At 42.3% G+C, this 21,891-nt stretch overlaps 1 protein-coding gene across 5 annotated transcripts in view; it reads right to left on the bottom strand.

Annotated features, from left to right (window-relative positions):
- Positions 1-2,958: 2,958 nt before the first annotated feature.
- Positions 2,959-21,891, bottom strand: part of LOC143289927 (TNF receptor-associated factor 2-like) — a 32,896-nt gene continuing 13,963 nt past the window's right edge. For 4 of the 5 annotated variants that reach the window (XM_076599173.1, XM_076599172.1, XM_076599174.1 and 1 more), the window contains 6 exons: positions 19,132-19,290; positions 17,349-17,420; positions 13,866-13,937; positions 11,633-11,953; positions 8,986-9,330; positions 2,960-4,337 (listed from right to left, as the gene is read on the bottom strand). In XM_076599173.1, coding sequence (XP_076455288.1) covers positions 3,882-4,337; positions 8,986-9,330; positions 11,633-11,953; positions 13,866-13,937; positions 17,349-17,420; positions 19,132-19,290 — 1,425 coding nt within the window. In that variant the 3' untranslated portion in view covers positions 2,960-3,881. Of the gene's footprint in view, positions 4,338-8,985; positions 9,331-11,632; positions 11,954-13,865; positions 13,938-17,348; positions 17,421-19,131; positions 19,291-21,891 lie in introns of all 5 variants that reach the window. The other variant, XM_076599176.1, reaches the window with a different exon arrangement.

Below are 21,891 nucleotides of genomic sequence, written 5' to 3'. Positions count from 1 at the left end.
TACAGAATTTTACACCAAGACGCACACAGATACTCTCATACAGAATTTTACACCAAGACGCACACAGATACTCTCATACACAACAAAGAAATCACTCCACCACCCCAGTAAACTATGTTGAAACATTTTTTGCTTCCTCCTCCGCAAGGAGAAAAAATTGAACAAAGTCCCAAAACAGCAAACATATAAAGTATAAGCCATTTTTTCAATATTTTTTTTAAAACACTTTGTCCAATGAAAGCAAACTCACTCCCACAATAATGAATATGAACAACAACAACAAAAATGGCAATGAAAATGAGCCTTTATCTCAACATGCAACACAAACAGAATGATAAACAACAAAAGAGTGGCAATAACAAATCAATACAAAATATATAACAGTATATGCTGGAATCCAGTAACATGCTTTCAGCTATCAATGTGCACATTTTTCCTGCTTTTCCTTTTTTTATTTCATTATTTTCTTAAGGACTAAGTAGGCCTGAGACAGTGTTCTCCTTTGGAAAATACTTCTGACAAAATTCCTTACATTTTGAATAGAACTGTGGCACAGTTTAAGAGGTCATTTTGTCAGTTATGAATAACAGAAGTAAACTTAACATATCCACACATTTAACATGTTGCCATGCAACCAGCTCTTGTTTGGAATGGTTTTTATGTTTGTCAAGGAAAACAATAATGCAATATTAATGCATTGAAACCGTGAAAAGGTCAGTACCTTGAACGGACGGATGTGAAAACAAAACAAAGCAAAACCAAAGAAACCCAACAACAAATGTACGTACACATTTGTAAGAAAAAACGATCTGTGGAAGGCCGTCCATGGGAACAAAGAACAATTTGTATGTTGTTTTTTTTTGTCTGTATCCACGACAGTTGGCAGTAGTCATCTGTGTTTGGTGAAAAGAAAAAAAAAGGCCTTTACATAACTCTCTCTCTCTCACTTAGTGTCTGAGTTTCCTGTGTATCCGCATTATTCACACAAGCAAGTTCACAGAAACACAAAGCACATATATATGTCATAATCATAATGTGTATACACACCCCCATGCATATTTATACTGCATTCACATGCGTTTTAGGCATGTACACATGATTGCAAATCTCTCTCTCTCTCACACACACACAAAACCATTTGCATTACTTGAGCCAAAAAACAAATTTCTTTGAATTTACAGACTATAAATTTGTATCTTATCTTATCTTGTCATACCAAAGCAGTCATACACACACACACACACTCGCTAATGTTGGCAGAGTATTCTGTGTTTCATGTAAATATTTCAGATCCGTGTATACCAGTCATAAAACAAGAAAGAAAAGAATGAAGCCAAAAAAGAAGAAAAAAAAAGTAAACCGTGAAAATGGAGCTCTGCCATCCACTGATTAGATTTTTCTGCCATAGTTTTAACCCTTTGAGCCCTGACCACCGCTTTACCGGTGGCAGAGAAAAATGACATAATGCCCGGCCACCGGTTGAGCGGTGTGTAAACACTTGAAGCGTGCAGAGTCTCAACCTGGCCCATCAGGGCAGAAATCAGGGACAAAACGTGCGAGAAAACAACTGTACACAATGCAGCAAGTAATTGATATGCTTGATGATTTATCGGAAGTAGAGTATGACAATGATTACTCTGAGTGTGAGGTGGAATTCGAATCGGATGTTTTTGCTACAGATAGTGATGCTGAAAATGAATCTGAGCATGCAGAATCAGTTGATCAAAGGAGGCGTGTCAGGTTGAGACTCTGTACGCTTCATGGTAGAAATCGATCTTTTTTATCCAAAGCACATGCACAAAACACAGTGAAAAGGCGTGGCAATGTTGGTACTACGTTCGCTGACGTCAGAATATTACGGTTTTTCTGACTGGCTCTTCAAGTTCAATATAAGTCAACCAATACCAAAACACGATACAAGTGTTTACGCACCGCTCAACCGGTGGCCAGGCATTATGCCACCCCTCCCCACCACCGGTAAAGCGGTGGTCAGGGCTCAAAGGGTTAATTTCCGCCATCATTCTTCATTCCAAACAGCACCTTGCCAAACATAATATTAGCACCATCTGATCAACACTTCACAGAGAGACTCAGAGAAAATTTCACTTCATTAGTATTCCAGCCATCAATATCCTTACCATGATCATTGGGGGAAAAACTGAACCAGCAAGTCTACATAACTGGCTTTAAACACTGCAATAAAACTTGCAGCTTTCAAGTAACAAACAGGCTCAGAACATTGCAATACAGCGTGTAACTTTAATTCCAAGTTGCAAACAAAACAATCCCAGAAACCTGAATGAGTGTGGATTCCCATGTTATTCTGCTGAAGGTCTAAATTTTTGCACAGTATATTCACTGGGGAAGCTCTAAACTTTTCGCAATGTATTGACAGCAGGTAATCATGGGTAGCTTGTAATTTCTTTTACTGGTAGGTAGCGTGAGTGACGACCCCTCAACCCAATACTCCACAACTGCACTGTTGTCTGGTGTGTGTGTGTATTTGTGTGTGTGTGTGTGTTTATGTGCGTGTGTGTGTGTGTGTGTGTACGTGTGTGTGTGTGTGTGCATGGATGTGTATGCGTGTTTGTGTGCATGTGTGATCAAGTGCATGCATGTATGCGTGTGTGTGTTTGTGTGCATGCGCGTGTGTTTGAGTGCGTGTGACCTTCTGTCCATAGTGAAAAAACGCAAACTTAGGTGGTATGGACACATCTCCCGATCATCTGGTCTTGCCAAAACGTTCCTGCAAGGCACCGTACAAGGAGGCAGAAGGAGAGGACGGCAGAAGAAGAGATGGGAAGACAACATCCGGGGGTGGACAGGCTTGACGCTCGGTGACGCCCTGAGGAAATCAAAAAACCGTGAAGAGTGGAGAGGGGTGGTGGTCAGGTCAGCAGCGGTGCCCCAACGGTCTGAACCCAGACTACGGGAGAGGTGAAGGTGAAGGTGAGTGTGAGTATGCATGCGGTGTGTGTGTGTGTCTTTCTCTCAATACACCCCCTGGCCACGTCCTCCTCCTCACCCATTCTCCACATCCATAATGAGCACATATGTGTGTGTGCTGGAATGAATGAAAAGTATGTTTCTACATCACCTCACAGTGAACAGACTTCCTTCTTCTTCTGCGTTCGAGGGCTGCAACTCCCACGTTCACTCGTATGCACACGAGTGGGCTTTTACATGTATGACCGTTTTCACCCCGCCATGTACGCAGTCATACTCCATTTTCGGGGGTGTGCATGCTGGGTATGTTCTTGTTTCCATAACCCACCGAACGCTGACATGGATTACAGGATCTTTAACGTGCGTATTTGATCTTCTGCTTGCATATACACACGAAGGGGGTTCAGGCACTAGCAGGTCTGCACATATGTTGACCTGGGAGATAGTAAAAATTTTCCACCCTTCACCCACCAGGCGCCGTCACCGTGATTCGAACCCGGGACCCTCAGATTGACAGTCCAACGCTTTAACCACTCGGCTATTGCGCCTGTCACAGTGAACAGGCAATGAGCCAACAAGAAGAATTCACTGAAGGAAGATCCTAACTCCCACAATATGTTCACTGGAGACTAACAACAGTAAGCAGAGCTGAATGCTACAACACATGCTGAATGCAAATCACAGGCTGAAAAGGCAAAAGGCAGGCTGGTTTCACAGTTGGAAACACTGGAAAGGACAACTTGCTCTGAAGATGGCACAGGAGATAATAACATCAATCATGATGTCACAGATGACATCAATCACGATGGCACAGGAGATGATGACATCAATCATGTCACAGATGACATCAATCATGATGTCACAGATGACATCAATCACGATGGCACAGGAGATGATGACATCAATCACGACTGCACAGAAGACACCAATCATGATCACATCCACGGATCGAACTGTCTGAGGTGGTCCCTCAGCCCATCGGTGCACACGGTGACGCGGATGAAGAGAGTGTCATCTTTGAGGTAGGCGTGGCCCGGCTGATGCAGCCTGCTCAGCAACAGGCCCGATGGGCTGCTTGCACCCGGGTTGCACTCACTGGACACGGGCCGCTGGAAGCTGGCGTCGTGCGGGGTGGGCTGGACCTCGCACACCACGTGCTTCTTCCAGTTCTGATCGATGAGGGTGATGAACACCTTGTGGGCGAACGGCCAGGGCAGGAGCGCGTCGTGAGGGCCGCGCATGAGGCTCAGGGAGATGGACAAGTGCGTGCCTCTGCCCACCCCGTCCCCGTTGGGGTACAGCACCACCCTCATCTTGTAGCCGATGGGCCCTGTGCAGAAGGGGCGGGAGGTGATGCTGGTGGTGGTCCCCTTCATGGCTTCCTGGCGAACCTGAGGTCACAGGACACACGACTTGACATGGGGCGGTGTTAACAGGTCCCTCTCTTGTTCGTGTTAGTGTAGGCGTGTGTGTGTGTGTGTGTGTGTGTGTGTGTGTGTGTGTGTGTGTGTGTGTGTGTGTTGAACACAGCGCAGTCTTATAGAGGGTGGGTTATAATTCACCTGAGATTCTAACATAATAAACACAGCACAGTCATAGAGAATGGGTTATAACCACCTGTGATTCTGACATTAACACAGCAAAGCACAGCACAGACATAGAATGTGGGGAAAATCACCTGCGATTCTAACATTCACACAGCACAGTCATACAGAATAGGTAATAATCACCTGTGATTCTAACATTAACACTGGACAGTCGTAGAAAAAGGGTAATAATCACCTGAGATTCTAACATTCACACAGCAGTCATACAGAAAGGGTAATAATCACCTGTGACTCTAACATTAACACTGGACAGTCATAGAAAAAGGGTAATAATCACCTGAGATTCTAACATTCACACAGCACAGTCATACAGAAAGGGTAATAATCACCTGAGATTCTAACATTCACACAGCAGTCATAAAGAACGGGTAATAATCACCTGTGATTCTAACATTAACACTGGAAAGTCATAGAGAAAGGGTAATAATCACCTGAGATTCTAACATTAACGCAGCACAGTCATAGAGAAAGGGTAATAATCACCTGAGATTCTAACATCAACATAGCAGAGCAACCATGAAATCTAGATAAGGATGTCATGGAAAGGTTAAAAAAAAAGAAAAAAAGGAAAAAAAATTTAAATAAATTTGTCATGCAAACTCACAATACGCCAAGTGAAATTACGAACTGATATATCCTGGAGATTAAACATCTGTCACGTAATTCAGACCTGTGATAGCCAGACTCTTTAAGTGCCATGTGTGAATGTGAGTGAGTGTATTTTGGATAAACTACACATTAAAAAATGTGCAAGTGCGTGATCAGAAATGGGTGCACAGTATTCATTTTTCATTTTAATCTCTAAAAAACTATTTCGCTGTTGATAAACTTTTTATTATGTTGTTGAGGATGGTAGGTGAAGAGAGACAAATTTTTTTTTTAACCTTATGAAGTTACCTCCCAGAAAATAAATAAATCTGACCTATAAACACACAGACAGACACACAAACACACACTGCGTTTAAAAAATGTAAAAAAAACAAAAACAAAAAGAACACTTTTACATTAAAAAAACCCCCCCCCCCCCCCAACTATAATCAAGAGGTTGACATTAAGGCTAAAAAAGGAGCTAGAAGTTCCATGAAAATTCTAATTTAAAGATTCTGCTTTCACTGAAGGAATGTTACACAATAGCAGAAAAAGTTCAATAGTGAAAATGTCAGCTTGAGGAATAAAAAGACCAGTAATTCAGAGTTACATAGAGAAATAAAGAAAATGCATGTTTTCTTTGGAAACCATTGCCAAAATGATATCTATAGAAGCACATTACTACTTTGATCTGCAATGGGAAGAATTTTTTAAAAGATCAAATATGCAGGTAATGTTTCCTGCACATGTAGTGTTCACACAACAGTCAAGCACACACAGCATGCCACATTTGGTGTTCACACAACAGTCAAGCACACATAGCATGCCACATGTGGTGTTCACACAACAGTCAAGCACACACAGCATGCCACATGTGGTGTTCACACAACAGTCAAGCACACATAACATGCCACATGTAGTGTTCACACAACAGTCAAGCACACACAACATGCCACATGTGGTGTTCACACAACAGTCAAGCACACATAGCATGCCACATGTGGTGTTCACACAACAGTCAAGCACACACAGCATGCCACATGTGGTGTTCACACAACAGTCAAGCACACACAGCGTGCCACATGTGGTGTTCACACAACAGTCAAGCACACACAACGTACCACATGTTAAGTTCACACAACAGTCAAGCACACACAACGTGCCACATGTGGTGTTCACACAACAGTCAAGCACACACAGCATGCCACATGTGGTGTTCACACAACAGTCAAGCACACATAGCGTGCCACATGTGGTGTTCACACAACAGTCAAGCACACACAGCATGCCACATGTGGTGTTCACACAACAGTCAAGCACACACAGCGTGCCACATGTGGTGTTCACACAACAGTCAAGCACACACAGCGTGCCACATGTGGTGTTCACACAACAGTCAAGCACACACAGCGTGCCACATGTGGTGTTCACACAACAGTCAAGCACACACAGCGTGCCACATGTGGTGTTCACACAACAGTCAAGCACACACAACGTGCCACATGTGGTGTTCACACAACAGTCAAGCACACACAACGTGCCACATGTGGTGTTCACACAACAGTCAAGCACACACAGCATGCCACATGTGGTGTTCACACAACAGTCAAGCACACACAGCGTGCCACATGAGTTCACACAACAGTCAAACACACACAACATGCCACATATGGTGTTCACACAACAGTCAAGCACACACAACGTGCCACATGTGGTGTTCACACAACAGTCAAGCACACATAGCATGCCACATGTGGTGTCCACACAACAGTCAAGCACACACAGCGTGCCACATGTTAAGTTCACACAACAGTCAAGCACACACAGCATGCCACATGTGGTGTTCACACAACACTCAAGCACACATAGCGTGCCACATGTGGTGTTCACACAACAGTCAAGCACACATAGCATGCCACATGTGGTGTTCACACAACAGTCAAGCACACATAGCATGCCACATGTGGTGTTCACACAACAGTCAAGAACACACAGCATGCCACATGTGGTGTTCACACAACAGTCAAGCACACATAACATGCCACATGTGGTGTTCACACAACAGTCAAGCACACACAGCATGCCACATGTGGTGTTCACACAACAGTCAAGCACACACAGCGTGCCACATGTGGTGTTCACACAACAGTCAAGCACACACAGCGTGCCACATGTGGTGTTCACACAACAGTCAAGCACACACAGCATGCCACATGTCAAAGTCCCACAACCCTGACCTGAATTCATTTTCAATGTTGACAATTTTCAGCAGTTCATTGCTAATGTATGATTTTTGTTTGATTTTTTTTTTTTTTTTTACAAATCTTTTTTGAATAGCCCTGTTGTTTCACTGTTATTGTTGTTAACTTTTCATTCTAAGGATGTTATATTGTTATCTCTCTCTCTCTGTGTTTTTACTACATAATTTCAAACAGTTATTCTCATAATCTAACGCACAGACACACATCTTTTAACTCGCATGCATAAACAGTAATGTTTTCCCTCTCCAGCAAGATTTTTCTCCCCTATCCTCGTCCAATACCACTGGAAGTAAAAAGGTTTTAAACTAAAGAAGAATTACACATGCTGACATACCCATCACCCTTCAAACTCCACTACTTCAACCTCCCCCAGCTCCCCCTCCCCAATCCCCACTGTAACGTCTATACATGTTAGTATGGATTTGTGCAGAAAGACATTTTATTCAACTCGTTTTGAGTATTGGCCTTGGCAACACAGACAGTAACAACAACAAGAGAGCGATTCAGATGAACTGTGCGGTTTCTCTGTTTTAATTCTTATTGACTCACTTGTGTAAACAAAGTGAGTCTATGTTCTAACCTGGTGTTTGGTTGTCTGTGTGTGTGTGTGTGTGTGTGTGTGTGTCCATGTGTCTGTGTGTCCGTGGTAAACTTTAACATTGACATTTTCTCTGCAAATACTTTGTCAGTTGACACCAAATTAGGCATAAAAATAGGAAAAATTCAGTTCTTTCCAGTCATCTTGTTTAAAACAATATTGCACCTCTGGGATGGGCACAAAAAAATAAATAATGAAGCCTAATTATATGCAAACTGCATTTACTGTTATATTTATATTTTTTGTATTCTCTAAACTTAGCACTTTGGTCTGATATTCTGATCCAACAACAAGAGCAGTCATTATCATCATTTTTTGTTCAAACAGGAACTTCTTTTGCTAAGCATGGAAGTTTTATTCATTTTGCAAACGTTTTGGTGCAGATAGTAAAGAAGGGAAATTACTCTGTAATTCATGCTAGGGGACTTAATTTGCTTTAAACTGATCTTTCTCATCTTAAACATTACATTTTGAAATTATACTCAATACATAAAAAGCTTGTGTGTTTTACTCTCAGTCACAAGTGAGTCTTGAAGGCCTTGCCTCTCTTGTTTATCAAATGTTTTGATCGCATAAGCTGTGTTCGTAGATGTTGTCTCAATGTAAACATACAACACTACATCTGGCAATGAGCATCTAAACCTTTTAAAAATGGCTACATCTTTGCCAAACTTCCAAAAGTTTTCCACCCACTCTGACAAAGGATCATCTGGGATATGATGGAGAGAAAAAAAAAAGCACAGAAAATTTGCAAAATGAGGAGTTTGTACCATACTCCCAGTTTGGTTAAATATACTTTACCATGTCAAAATGATACAAACCAGTCCTATCCGTTGCTCCTCTTGGCCAAAATTTTGCGGCAACTCAGTGATAAGACGTCTTTGCTAACAGTCCGCTGTCTGCTAGCCAATGAAATGCCATTCCTGGCTGGAGCTAATTATGAACATTACCAGCAGCCTGAATCCCCCCAAGCTCCCATTCTCACCTTACTGAAGTTGCTGATCCTCCACAGCAGAGTTCCGTCCGGCACGTCACGACTCATGTCCACCACTGTCCCCTCCAGCTGACCCATCCTTAACTCCAACTCGTCTATGGCCTTTGACAAGTGGGCCATGGCCGTCTCAGACCGGGCCACTTTGGCCTCTGATTCCTGTCTCCAGGCTGCCTCCTGGCTGATGGTTTCCTCGGCACCTTCCATGCTGACAATGCACTGAGCCATTTCCCTGTGCAGCACACACAGGATTGGCTCCAGGGAGTTCACCTTGGCCTCCGTGGAGGAGACACTGCGTTCGCTGTGACTGCCGCCACCGCCACCGCCGCCGCCGCCACTCTTGAAGGGAAGGGACAGTGACAGCAACGTGATACGTTTTTCATTCATCCAACTGGGGGGAAATTAATTGTGAATTTATTCACCAGCTCGTCACTCACTCCACACAGTGGGGAGGGTGTACAGACCCACTTTCGTCAGATTTTCGTGGAGGTTCTCCGCTTATTTTTAGTGAGAACCGTGTGCGCATGCGAGTCTCCATTTCCTTTTTTCCAAGTCATTTAAAAGCTTTTATGTGTATGACCCTTTTTTTTTTTTACCCCACCATGTAGGTGACTATCTTTGCAAGTTTACAAGATATATTTAATTTTATAATTACAACTATTATTTGTTTTAGTCTTCTATGTTTATTTTGAGCGTGTTTCTTGTCATTTATCTGCCATTATGTATTCAAACTGACCCATTTATGAACTCTGCCGTAAAGTTGTCAGAACAAAGGCAGTGCACACCCAGAGAAGCCAGTCACATAGGTGGGCTGCCCATGATGTCACATGACCTACCTCTCGCTCTGCAAGCCACGAAAAGTCCAGCATGAAAGTGGGCTGCATACCCTCCCTAATATCTCAGCCCACAGTCAAGTCCTTTATTCATCCAACTTAGAAGTTAATTCTGTATTCATTCACAGGCTTGTCACTTACTCCACAAAATATCTCAGCCCATAGTCCAGTCCAGCACAAAAACAAACACACGAAACTTGACAAAGTCTGGATGAAAAAGATCAAAGAGCAAAACATATATCCAGCTGACTGCACACACCAGCAAGTAAAATCACACAGTAATTTGATTAAATCCACTCATCCCCACCCCCGCACCAAAAAACCCAACAAAACAGTTATGAAATAACATGTACGTTAAGAAACACAAATTTCTAATTAAGGAATACTTTTATGAATTATAAATTCATAATCATAATTTTTTTAACTTGAGCCTCATTACTAAAAAACATGGCATTCCTGCGTGTGGTAAAAGATATTATCAGCATGGCACATCATGTCACTCAGGTGCAAGGAGTTTCTTGTTGGGTCATTCACTGCTTTTCATGTGTGTGTATGTGCGTGCGTGTGCGTGAGTGCGTGCGTGCGTGCATGCATGCATGCACAGATGTCTTACTGAACCACAGTCCACTGAAGTCTTCCTCATGTAAGAATGTGTATGCTTTGACTGATCCAGTCTAATCTCTGTAAAAAATGCCAAGACTAACTTTAACCTGAAACTTAAAAAAAAATTTTTTTAAAGATACAAATTTATCTCTCTTGCTAAAAAACAACAACTAACATTCATACTTATGTAGTCATGAAAAAAATTAGAGTATCTGTTTAAAAAACAAAAAAAAGGAAGAAAGAAAACAACAACAACAACAACACACACACATAAAAGCCCCCAAATATGGCACACGTGCCATTTTTCTCTCTCTTCTCCTGTGTTAATACTACAACACCATTGTTCATATTCATTATCAAGAAGCGTGTTTCATCTTCTGCATGTGAACTCACTCAGTAGGGGATCAGGCACAAACAGGTCTGCACATCTCTTACCTGGGAGATGGTAACACACACCCCCTCCCCCTGATCCATCATCCATCAGGCGCTGTGACCAGAACTCGAACCCAGGCCCTAAGATTTGCATACAAAACCACCTCTTTTAACCTCTCATCTGTTTCGACCCTTCAGACCGATATTTCTAAAAACTGCCGCTATTGTTACCTAGCTTGCTGGAACACTTGCAGACATGGAGGAGATGAGACAGCTTCAGAGACAACGACACTCACCACCACAGAAGCGCCTACTGTCGCTGTTTCAGACCGACGTTTCTAAAACCAACACTACTGTTACCAAAGCAAGCTAGCTGGAACGTTTGCAGACACGGAGGAGATGAGACAGCTTCAGAGACAACGACACTCACCACCACAGAAGCGCCCACTGTCGCTGCTTCAGACCGACGTTTCTAAAACCAACACTACTGTTACCAAAGCAAGCTAGCTGGAACGTTTGCAGACACGGAAGAGTCAAAGACAGCTTCTGAGACAACGACACTCACCACCACAGAAGCGCCCCCTGTCGCTGCTTCAGACCGACGTTTCTAAAACCAACACTATTGTTACCAAAGCAAGCTAGCTGGAACGTTTGCAGACACGGAGGAGATAAGACAGCTTCAGAGACAACGACACTCACCACCACAGAAGCGCCTATTGTCGCTGTTTCAGACCGACGTTTCTAAAACCAACACTACTGTTACCAAAGCAAGCTAGCTGGAACGTTTGCAGACACGGAAGAGTCAAGACAGCTTCAGAGACAACGACACTCACCACCACAGAAGCGCCCCCTGTCACTCCTCCCCCTGCCAGTCCCCCACCCCCACCTCCTCTGCTGCTTCCCTCTCTCTCCGCCGCTCTCAGGTATTCCTGAAGCTGCCGTTCCATGTGTTCCAGCCTCTGCGTCAGTCTGTCCACCGTCTCGGCCATGCTGGGGGGCGGGGCTTCTGGAGGAGGATGGATGGCTGCAGCGTTTTCTTCGGTGAGTTGGCTCAGCGCAGTGTCAAGGTCAGACACTCGGCTGACGACCCAGGCCAGGTGTTTGGAGGCCTGCGGCTCCCTCAACACGTGCTGGATGAAATCACTCAGGGGCTGCTGTGGTGGGCACAACAATGACAACAGTGTTCCTTCATGAAGGGTTATGATGATCATGACTGAAAGTGACTGGTGCTCCAGAGAGGAATCGTAAACAACAACAACAATAATAACAGCAGCAGCAATATCCTACATGATGATAGCAATGATCACGACTGGTGGCATTAAAGAGAAGAATCATAAACAACAACAATAATAACAGCATCAGCAGTATCCTTCATGATGATAGCAATGATCACGACTGGTGGCATTACAGAGAAGAATCGTAAACAACGACAACAACAACAGCAGCAATATCCTTTACGATGATAGCAATGATCACGACTGGTGGCATTACAGAGAAGAATCGTAAACAACAACAACAATAATAACAGCAGCAGCAATATCCTTCATGATAGCAATATTACGACTGGTGGCATTAAAGAGAAGAATCATAAACAACAACAATAATAACAGCAGCATCAATATCCTTTATGATGATAGCAATATTACGACTGGTGGCATCAAAGAGAAGAGTCATAAACAACAACAATAATAACAGCATCAGCAGTATCCTTCATGATGATAGCAATGATCACGACTGGTGGCATTACAGAGAAGAATCGTAAACAACGACAACGACAACAACAGCAGCAGCAATATCCTTTACGATGATAGCAATGATCATGATTGAAAGTGACTGTGGCATTCCACAGAGAAACTGCAAACAACAACAACAGCAGCAGTATCCTTCATAATGATAACAATGATGATGACCGAAAGTGACTGTGGCATTCCAGAGAAATTGTAAACAACATCAACACTGATAACGACAGTAGTAACAACATGATTATGATTGAAAGTGACTGTGGTGCTCCAAAGAGGAATTGTAAACAACATCAACACTGATAACAACAGCAGCAGTAACAGCATTTAACACATGATGGTAATAATAATATATAATGAATGCCTGACTGAACTGTAATACACATGTGTATGTGTACATGTGACTGAATGAATGCCTGACTGAACTGTAATACACATGTGTATATGTACATGTGACTGAACGAATGCCTGACTGAACTGTAATACACATGTGTAAGTGTATGTGTGACTGAATGAATGCCTGACTGAACTGTAATACACGTGTATGTGTACATGTGACTGAACGAATGCCTGACTGAACTGTAATACATATGTGTATATGTACATGTGACTGAATGAATGCCTGACTGAACTGTAATACACATGTGTATATGTACATGTGACTGAATGAATGCCTGACTGAACTGTAATACACATGTGTATATGTATATGTGACTGAACGAATGCCATACTGAACTGTAATACACATGTGTATGTGTACATGTGACTGACTGAATGCCTGACTGAACTGTAATACACATGTGTATGTGTGCATGTGACTGAATGAATGCCTGACTGAACTGTAATACACATGTGTATGTGTGCATGTGACTGACTGAATGCCATGCCTGACTGACTGAACTGTAATACACTCGTGTATGAGTGCATGTGAATGAATGAATGCCTGACTGAACTGTAATACACATCTGTATGTGTACATGTGACTGAATGAATGCCTGACTGAACTGTAATACACATTTGTATGTGTACATGTGACTGAATGAATGCCTGACTGAACTGTAATACACATGTGTATGTGTGCAAGTGACTGAATGAATGCTTGACTGACTGACAAAGGAAACGAATGATGAGCACTGTCAGTCTGCTCTTTACAGGTAGGCAGCCTGTTGTGCAATCCACTCTGTAAAACAGGGTTTGGACTCTGAATCGAAAACAGGCAATACATAAGTATAAACAGTAATAAAAAAACAACAACAACAAAAAAACCCTCACAACAATATACATTTTTAATAACAACAGTGATAATCTCCCAACACCTGCAACTTACCGATGATGAGCATTCTTCCAGAGGGCAGGTGACAGATCTGTTGGGGCACTCTCTGCTCTGGTGTTCTGACATCTGAAACAGACGGGCGCAATAGCCGAGTGGTTAAAGCGTTGGACTGTCAACCTGAGGGTCCCGGGTTCGAATCACAGTGACGGCGCCTGGTGGGTAAAGGGTGGAGATTTTTACGATCTCCCAGGCCAACATATGTGCAGACCTGCTAGTGCCTGAACCCTCTTCGTGTGTATATGCAAGCAGAAGATCAAATTCGCACGTTAAAGATCCTGTAATCCATGTCAGCGTTCGGTGGGTTATGGAAACAAGAACATACCCAGCATGCACACCCCCGAAAACGGACTATGACTGCCTACATGGCGGGGTAAAAACGGTCATACACATAAAAGCCCACTCGTGTGCATACGAGTGAACGCAGAAGAAGACATCTGAAACGGGCACAATCTCCCCTCAGCATAAATCAGTGTGTTCCCCCATTCCCAGAAGTTGACCAAATGATTGACCTTTATCCTTTTATTCTTAAAAAAAAAAAAAGGAAAAAAAAAAAGAAAAAAAAAATCAATGGAAATTTATTTATAGCTTAGTCTTTTGTGAACTGACAGACTATGTTTCTCAAACTAGGAGGCATGATTGTACTGGCTCTCAGCGCTGCAGCCCTGGGGACTAGCTGGCCTTTGGGAACCATCCCAACGCTGACTGTCCTGAAACCCTCTTGGCCGAGAGAGTGGGGATGTAACTTGGGGCAAGACACTCTCCACTGTAATCAAATTCAAGTCCAGATAGTCAGGGATAGCAGTTGCCTCCTCTGCTGTTCTGATGGTTATAGTTGGACACAACTGACTGTCATACAATGTCCAGACCAATAAAATGATTACATTAGGGGTCAGGGTAACTGATTTCTATCATTCTGACAATGTCCAGATCAATAAAATGATTACATTAGGGGTAGGGGTAACTGATTTCTATCATTCTGACAATGTCCAGATCAATAAAATGATTACATTAGGGGTCAGGGTAACTGATTTCTATCATTCTGACAATGTCCAGATCAATAAAATGAGTACATTAGGGGTCAGGGTAACTGATTTCTATCATTCTGACAATGTCCAGATCAATAAAATGATTACATCAGGGGTAGGGGTAACTGATTTCTATCATTCTGAAAGGTATGCTGCAGGGGTCCACATGCCCCTTCATTATACAGGAAGAAAACAAGATAGCAAATCCCCAGATGCAAATAAAAAGTATTCTCACCCCTGCTACCTTCTAAGATGGCAGAATGAAAACAAGATAGCAAGTTCCCATGGCAACGAAGAGTGTTGTTGTGCTCTGGTGAAATTCTGTAATAGAAATCCACTTTGATAGGAACTCAAATATGTATATATATTTTTAAAATAAAATTATTATTTATTTATTTATTCATTTATTTATGTACGCTTATAGTTGACTTCATCAAGTTTTTGCGCCTGATACATATTATTATTATTAGTAGTAGTAGTTCTTTTTTAAATTTTTTAAAAATGTATTTATCTACCATTTATTCACCCTTTTTTTTCTTTTCTTTGTTTCTCAAGGCCTGACTAAGCGCGTTGGGTTACGCTGCTGGTCAGGCATCTGCTTGGCAGATGTGGTGTAGCGTATATGGATTTGTCTGAATGCAGTGACGCCTCCTTGAGCTACTGAAACTGAAACTGAAACTCAAATATATATGCATGCACTCAAGGCCTGACCAAGCACGTTGAGTTGTGCTGCTAGTCAGGCATCTGCCTAGCGGATGTGGTGTAGCGTATATGGATTTGTCTGAACGCAGTGACACCTTCAGAAACTGAATCTGAAACTGAAGCTACCTTCATGATGGCCTGTTCACCTCTTACCCTAAAGAAAAAGAAATGATCAGCTTCACAGGGTCCAAACAGCCATGGGCAGGGAGTCTTAAGATTCAGAAATTAACTGGTTTTTACCTTACACAGCCCAACTGAGCATGTTTTACAGGGCAAGGCACAATACACATTACATCATTCTACCTTCAGGGAAAGGCAAATTACATCATTCTACCTTCAGGGAAAGGCACAATATACATTACATAATTCTTCCTTCAGGGAAAGGCACAATATACATTACATTATTTTACCTTCAGGGAAAGGCAAATTACGTCATTCTACCTTCAGGGAAAGGCACAATATGCATTACATCATTCTTCCTTCAGGGAAAGGCACAATATGCATTACATCATTCTTCCTTCAGGGAAAGGCACAATATACATTACATCATTCTACCTTCAGGGAAAGGCACAATATACATTACATCATTCTTCCTTCAGGGAAAGGCACAATATACATTACATCATTCTTCCTTCAGGGAAAGGCACAATATACATTACATCATTCTACTTTCAGGGAAAGGCACAATATACATTACATCATTCTTCCTTCAGGGAAAGGCACAATATACATTACATCATTCTTCCTTCAGGGAAAGGCACAATATACATTACATCATTCTTCCTTCAGGGAAAGGCACAATATACATTACATCATTCTACTTTCAGGGAAAGGCACAATATACATTACATCATTCTTCCTTCAGGGAAAGGCACAATACACATTACATCATTCTTCCTTCAGGGAAAGGCACAATATACATTACATCATTCTTCCTTCAGGGAAAGGCACAATATACATTACATCATTCTTCCTTCAGGGAAAGGCACAATATACATTACATCATTCTTCCTTCAGGGAAAGGCACAATATACATTACATCATTCTTCCTTCAGGGAAAGGCACAATATACATTACATCATTCTTCCTTCAGGGAAAGGCACAATATACATTACATCATTCTACCTTCAGGGAAAGGCACAATACACATTACATCATTCTACATTCCCAGAGTGATTTTGCATTCAGTGTTAAAGGCAGGGGTAAGGCGATGCATTTGTGACCATAAACCCAGGCACTATAGTGCAACATCCCTGTTCAGAACACTTCACTGGCTTCCTGCTAAGGTGAGAATTCAATACATAATTGCCCAGGTCTGCTTTAAGTGTCTCTGTCACAACAGTATGCCACCTTATCTTTTATATCTTCTCCATCAGTACCATTCTTCTTGGTCGCTTTGCTCTTTTGATGCCTCTCTGTAAGTTTTTGATTCTAGTGTTTAAATGCATGCCTTAAACGTCGGTTTTTATACTGTACAGTGCAAATGAGCACGTTTTACATGGAAAGGTGTTTTACAATTAAAATCATCATGATTATCATCATCAATAATGTTATTAGTATCATTACTATTATCATTCTTATTATTATCATCATTATTATTTCATTGTTGAAATTATCGTTAACTATCATCATGATTGTTATCATCATCGGTGCTATTATCATTACTTAAGACAGAAGGTCAGGATGTCTCCATGAAAACGAAACCAAGGGAAAGGGCTGAAAGCAAGCAACAAGTCCCTTCTACTCGTACCTTCTCTCTGGCCAGGAGCTTGCGACACTGATCACAGGGCTGGGGAACCTTGGGGCACTTCATCAGGTGCATCTGGAACGGAACAGCACATCTTGCATCACCACTGTGTCCGTCCTGTGCCATCACTGCATCGGTGTGCTGTCCACAACTGTGTGAAGTTCTGTATCAAAATATATGAATGAGCTGTCCAAGACTATATCTCATAATATCACTTACTGTGAAGAGACGTTAAACTAAAGAATGAACGGACGAACTATCTCAGAACTGTATCAATGTGTTGTCCACAACTGTGTAGTTCTACCTCATAACTGTATCAATGTGTTGTCCACAACTGTGTAGTTCTACCTCATAACTGTATCAATGTGTTGTCCACAACTGTGTAGTTCTACCTCATAACTGTATCAATGCATTGTCCACAACTGTGTAGTTCTACATCACAACTGTATCAGAGTGCTGTCTACAAGTGTTTAATCCTCCCTCACAGCCGTATGAATGTGTTGTCAACAGCTTGTTACAGAACACTCCATGTCCTGTATCACCACTATCACTGATGCCATGACGGTGACAGTCCTATGGGTGATCAGTGACAAACTGGTGACATGTACCATGACGGTGACAGTCCTATGGGTGATCAGTGACAAACTGGTGACATGTACCATGACGGTGACAGTCCTATGGCTGATCAGTGACAAACTGGTGACATGTACCATGACGGTGACAGTCCTATGGCTGATGAGTGACAAACTGGTGACATGTACCATGACGGTGACAGTCCTATGGCTATCAGTGACAAACTGGTGACATGTACCATGATGGTGACAGTCCTATGGCTGATCAGTGACAAACTGGTGACATGTACCATGATGGTGACAGTCCTATGGCTGATCAGTAACAAACTGGTGACATGTACCATGACGGTGACAGTCCTGTGGCTGATCAGTGACAAACTGGTGACATGTACCATGACGGTGACAGTCCTATGGCTGATCAGTGACAAACTGGTGACATGTACCATGACGGTGACAGTCCTATGGCTATCAGTGACAAACTGGTGACATGTACCATGACGGTGACAGTCCTATGGCTGATGAGTGACAAACTGGTGACATGTACCATGACGGTGACAGTCCTATGGCTATCAGTGACAAACTGGTGACATGTACCATGACAGTGACAATCCTATGGCTATCAGTGACAAATTGGTGACATGTACCATGACGGTGACAGTCCTATGGCTGATCAGTGACAAACTGGTGACATGTACCATGACGGTGACAGTCCTATGGCTATCAGTGACAAATTGGTGACATGTACCATGACGGTGACAGTCCTATGGCTGATCAGTGACAAACTGGTGACATTTATAGGTCAAATACACATGTTAAATGTCTTGTAATCCATGTCAGCGTTCGGTGGGTTTGGAAACAACATACCCACCATGCACCCCACTGAAAATGGAGTATGGCTGCCTACATTGTGGGGTAAATAAACAAAATGGTTAACATGTAAAATGTTACATGTCTCTGTGTGTGCAAGTGTGTGTGTGTATCTGTGGGTGCGTATGTGTGTGCATGCGTGCGTGCACGACTGAAACTTGACTGAATGACACAGGAAACGAATGATGAGCGCCCAATGGCACCTTTCCTCCATGTTTGTCAAGCGCTTAGAGCTTGGTCTCCGTTGAGGATAGGGGCTATATAAGTATCCATATCACCATCATCTATCCTTCCTCGACTTCCTGTCCTTCTCTCCCCCATCCCACACCTCCCCCTCTCTTTCTTACCATCCTTTCAATGAAGGGCAGTTTCTCGTTGCAAAGCTCACACTTGATGGGCCGCCGCAAACACTCCTGGCTTTTGTGGTGCTTCAGTTTCTGTTTGGAAAACGGCACTCCGCACATGTCGCATGTCACAGGCCGAAATCTGCACTCTGTTTCATGCCTCTGAAAAACAAAACCAAGTCCATTACATTCTTAAGAATATCAGTCACACTTCCAGTCACTGCATGTGTATTTATCAGAGACAGTGCAGAAGATGTAAAACCAAATCTAACAGCAGAGTCTCGACTGTTGGCCGCCGTTCTTTCTCTGTCTCTGGACCTTGCAACTGGAATGAACTTCCTCTTTCGCTTCGTCAAGTCTCCACACTCAGCCCTTTCAAGTCTGGCCTTAAAACCCACCTCTTCCCAAAATAGCCTCCCTTCCCTGCCTCTTCCCTGTCTTCAGTTTCTCCAGTTTTAGATTTATGTGTGCGTGAGAATGGCTGGTGCGAAAGCACTTTGATTTGTCTATGCACAAGATTCAGCGCCTTATAAATACCATTATTATTATTATTATGAAAGAAATGAACACCAATACAAAAAAAGAAAAAGAAAAAAAAGACTGAAAAAATTCGTAGTGATGTGTGATCTTCTGCAATGGGTGGGCTGGTGGCAATAGGATATTAATTAATTGATCACCAGCACTAGGACAATGACAGTGTGTTAAGTAAGATAAGGCAGTGTGATAGCTGAGTGTTTAGTGCCAGACTTTCAGTCTGCCTTTTAGTCAGATAAGACGGTGTGGTAGCTGAGTGGTTAGAGTGCTGGACTTTTAGTCGGAGGGTTCTGGGTTCGATCTCCTTAACAACACCTGGTGGGTGAACGGCAGAATTTTTGTGATCTTCCAGATCAACAAATGTGCAGATTACATGCTAGTGCCTGGATCTCTTCCTATGTATATGTATACACTTTCAGAAGATCAAACATGCCTCCTGTAATCCATGTCAGTGTTCAGAGGATCATGGAAACACAGATATGTTCAACGTGTATAAACCACAGAAAGAAGAAGAAACCTGAGAGGACTTCTTTTTTTTTTGTTTTTTTTTTGTTTTGCTGCCCCATCAAGTTCAACTGCACCGTTTCAGTGGCATTTCTCCCACGCCGCTCAATCCGAGTCCCCAATACAAAGCCACACCTGGGTTCATCTGCCGCAATACCAGTGTCGGCAGTCCACAGGGAACAATTGATGTTAGTTTGCCAGGAGGCCACACACCAGAGGAGACCCTGCACTGCTGCCGAGTCTTTTCGGTAGTGTTCAGTAGTGTCTGTTTTTTTTTTATTTAACACCGAGGACACTACCAACTAAACCCCATATGGATGACAATAATGGCTTAGTCATAGAACCAAACCTGAGAGGACTTTGTTGATAATAGGTTTCAAAGATAGTGCAGAGGATGAAATAGAATTTTAATGAGTTGGGAAAATAAAAACAGAAGAAGAAAATTTGACTTAAAACTCACAATGCAATCTTTAAATGGCTGAGAATAGATGCACAGCTAATTGGGGCATTTGACTTCAAACTTACAATGTATTCTTTAAATGGACGAGAATGGATGCACATCTAACTGGGGCATTTGACTTCAAACTAACAATGTATTCTTTAAATGGACGAGAATAGATGCACAGCTAACTGGGGCATTTGACTTCAAACTCACAATGTATTCTTTAAATGGACGAGAATAGATGCACAGCTCATTGGGGCATTTGACTTCAAACTAACAATGTATTCTTTAAATGGACGAGAATAGATGCACAGCTCAATGGGGCATTTGACTTCAAACTCACAACGTATTCTTTAAATGGACGAGAATAGATGCACAGCTCATTGGGGCATTTGACTTCAAACTAACAATGTATTCTTTAAATGGACGAGAATAGATGCACAGCTCATTGGGGCATTTAACTTCAAACTCACAATGTATTCTTTAACTCTCTCCATACAAACGGCGAAAGAAACGATGTTAACAGCGTTTCACCCCAGTTACCATCATCAAAATATTGCAAGCGGAAGGCTCTTATACTGAAGAGGTGAATGTTGACAAAGAATACCACAATTCTGACGACAGAAGCTAAAGGTTGGGTCATTCAGACACCCACTGGACATCCGAGGGGTCTGTGTAGAGGAGAAGAGAGGACTGGCCGTACTGAGTGAGTTAAATGGCTGAGAATAGATGCACAGCTAATTGGGGCATTTGACTTCAAACTCACAATGTATTCTTTAAATGGACGAGAATAGATGCACAGCTAATTGGGGCATTTGACTTCAAACTCACAATGTAATCTTTAAATGGACAAGAATAGATGCACAGCTCATTGGGGCATTTGACTTCAAACTCACAATGTAATCTTTAAATGGACGAGAATAGATGCACAGCGAACTGGGGCATTTGACTTCAAACTCACAATGTATTCTTTAAATGGACGAGAATAGATGCACAGCGAACTGGGGCATTTGACTTCAAACTCACAATGTATTCTTTAAATGGACGAGAATAGATGCACAGCTAACTGGGGCATTTGACTTCAAACTAACAATGTATTCTTTAAATGGACGAGAATAGATGCACAGCGAACTCAGGCATTTGACTTCAAACTCACAATGTATTCTTTAAATGGACGAGAATAGATGCACAGCTAAATGGGGCATTTGACTTCAAACTCACAACGTATTCTTTAAATGGACGAGAATAGATGCACAGCTCATTGGGGCATTTGACTTCAAACT

The sequence above is a fragment of the Babylonia areolata genome, chromosome 14, assembly GCF_041734735.1.
Source record: "Babylonia areolata isolate BAREFJ2019XMU chromosome 14, ASM4173473v1, whole genome shotgun sequence".
In the NCBI taxonomy this organism is placed as follows: Eukaryota; Metazoa; Mollusca; class Gastropoda; order Neogastropoda; family Buccinidae; genus Babylonia; species Babylonia areolata.
Note: the sequence above shows the minus strand (reverse complement) of the source record. Positions and strands in the feature narration are given on the sequence as shown.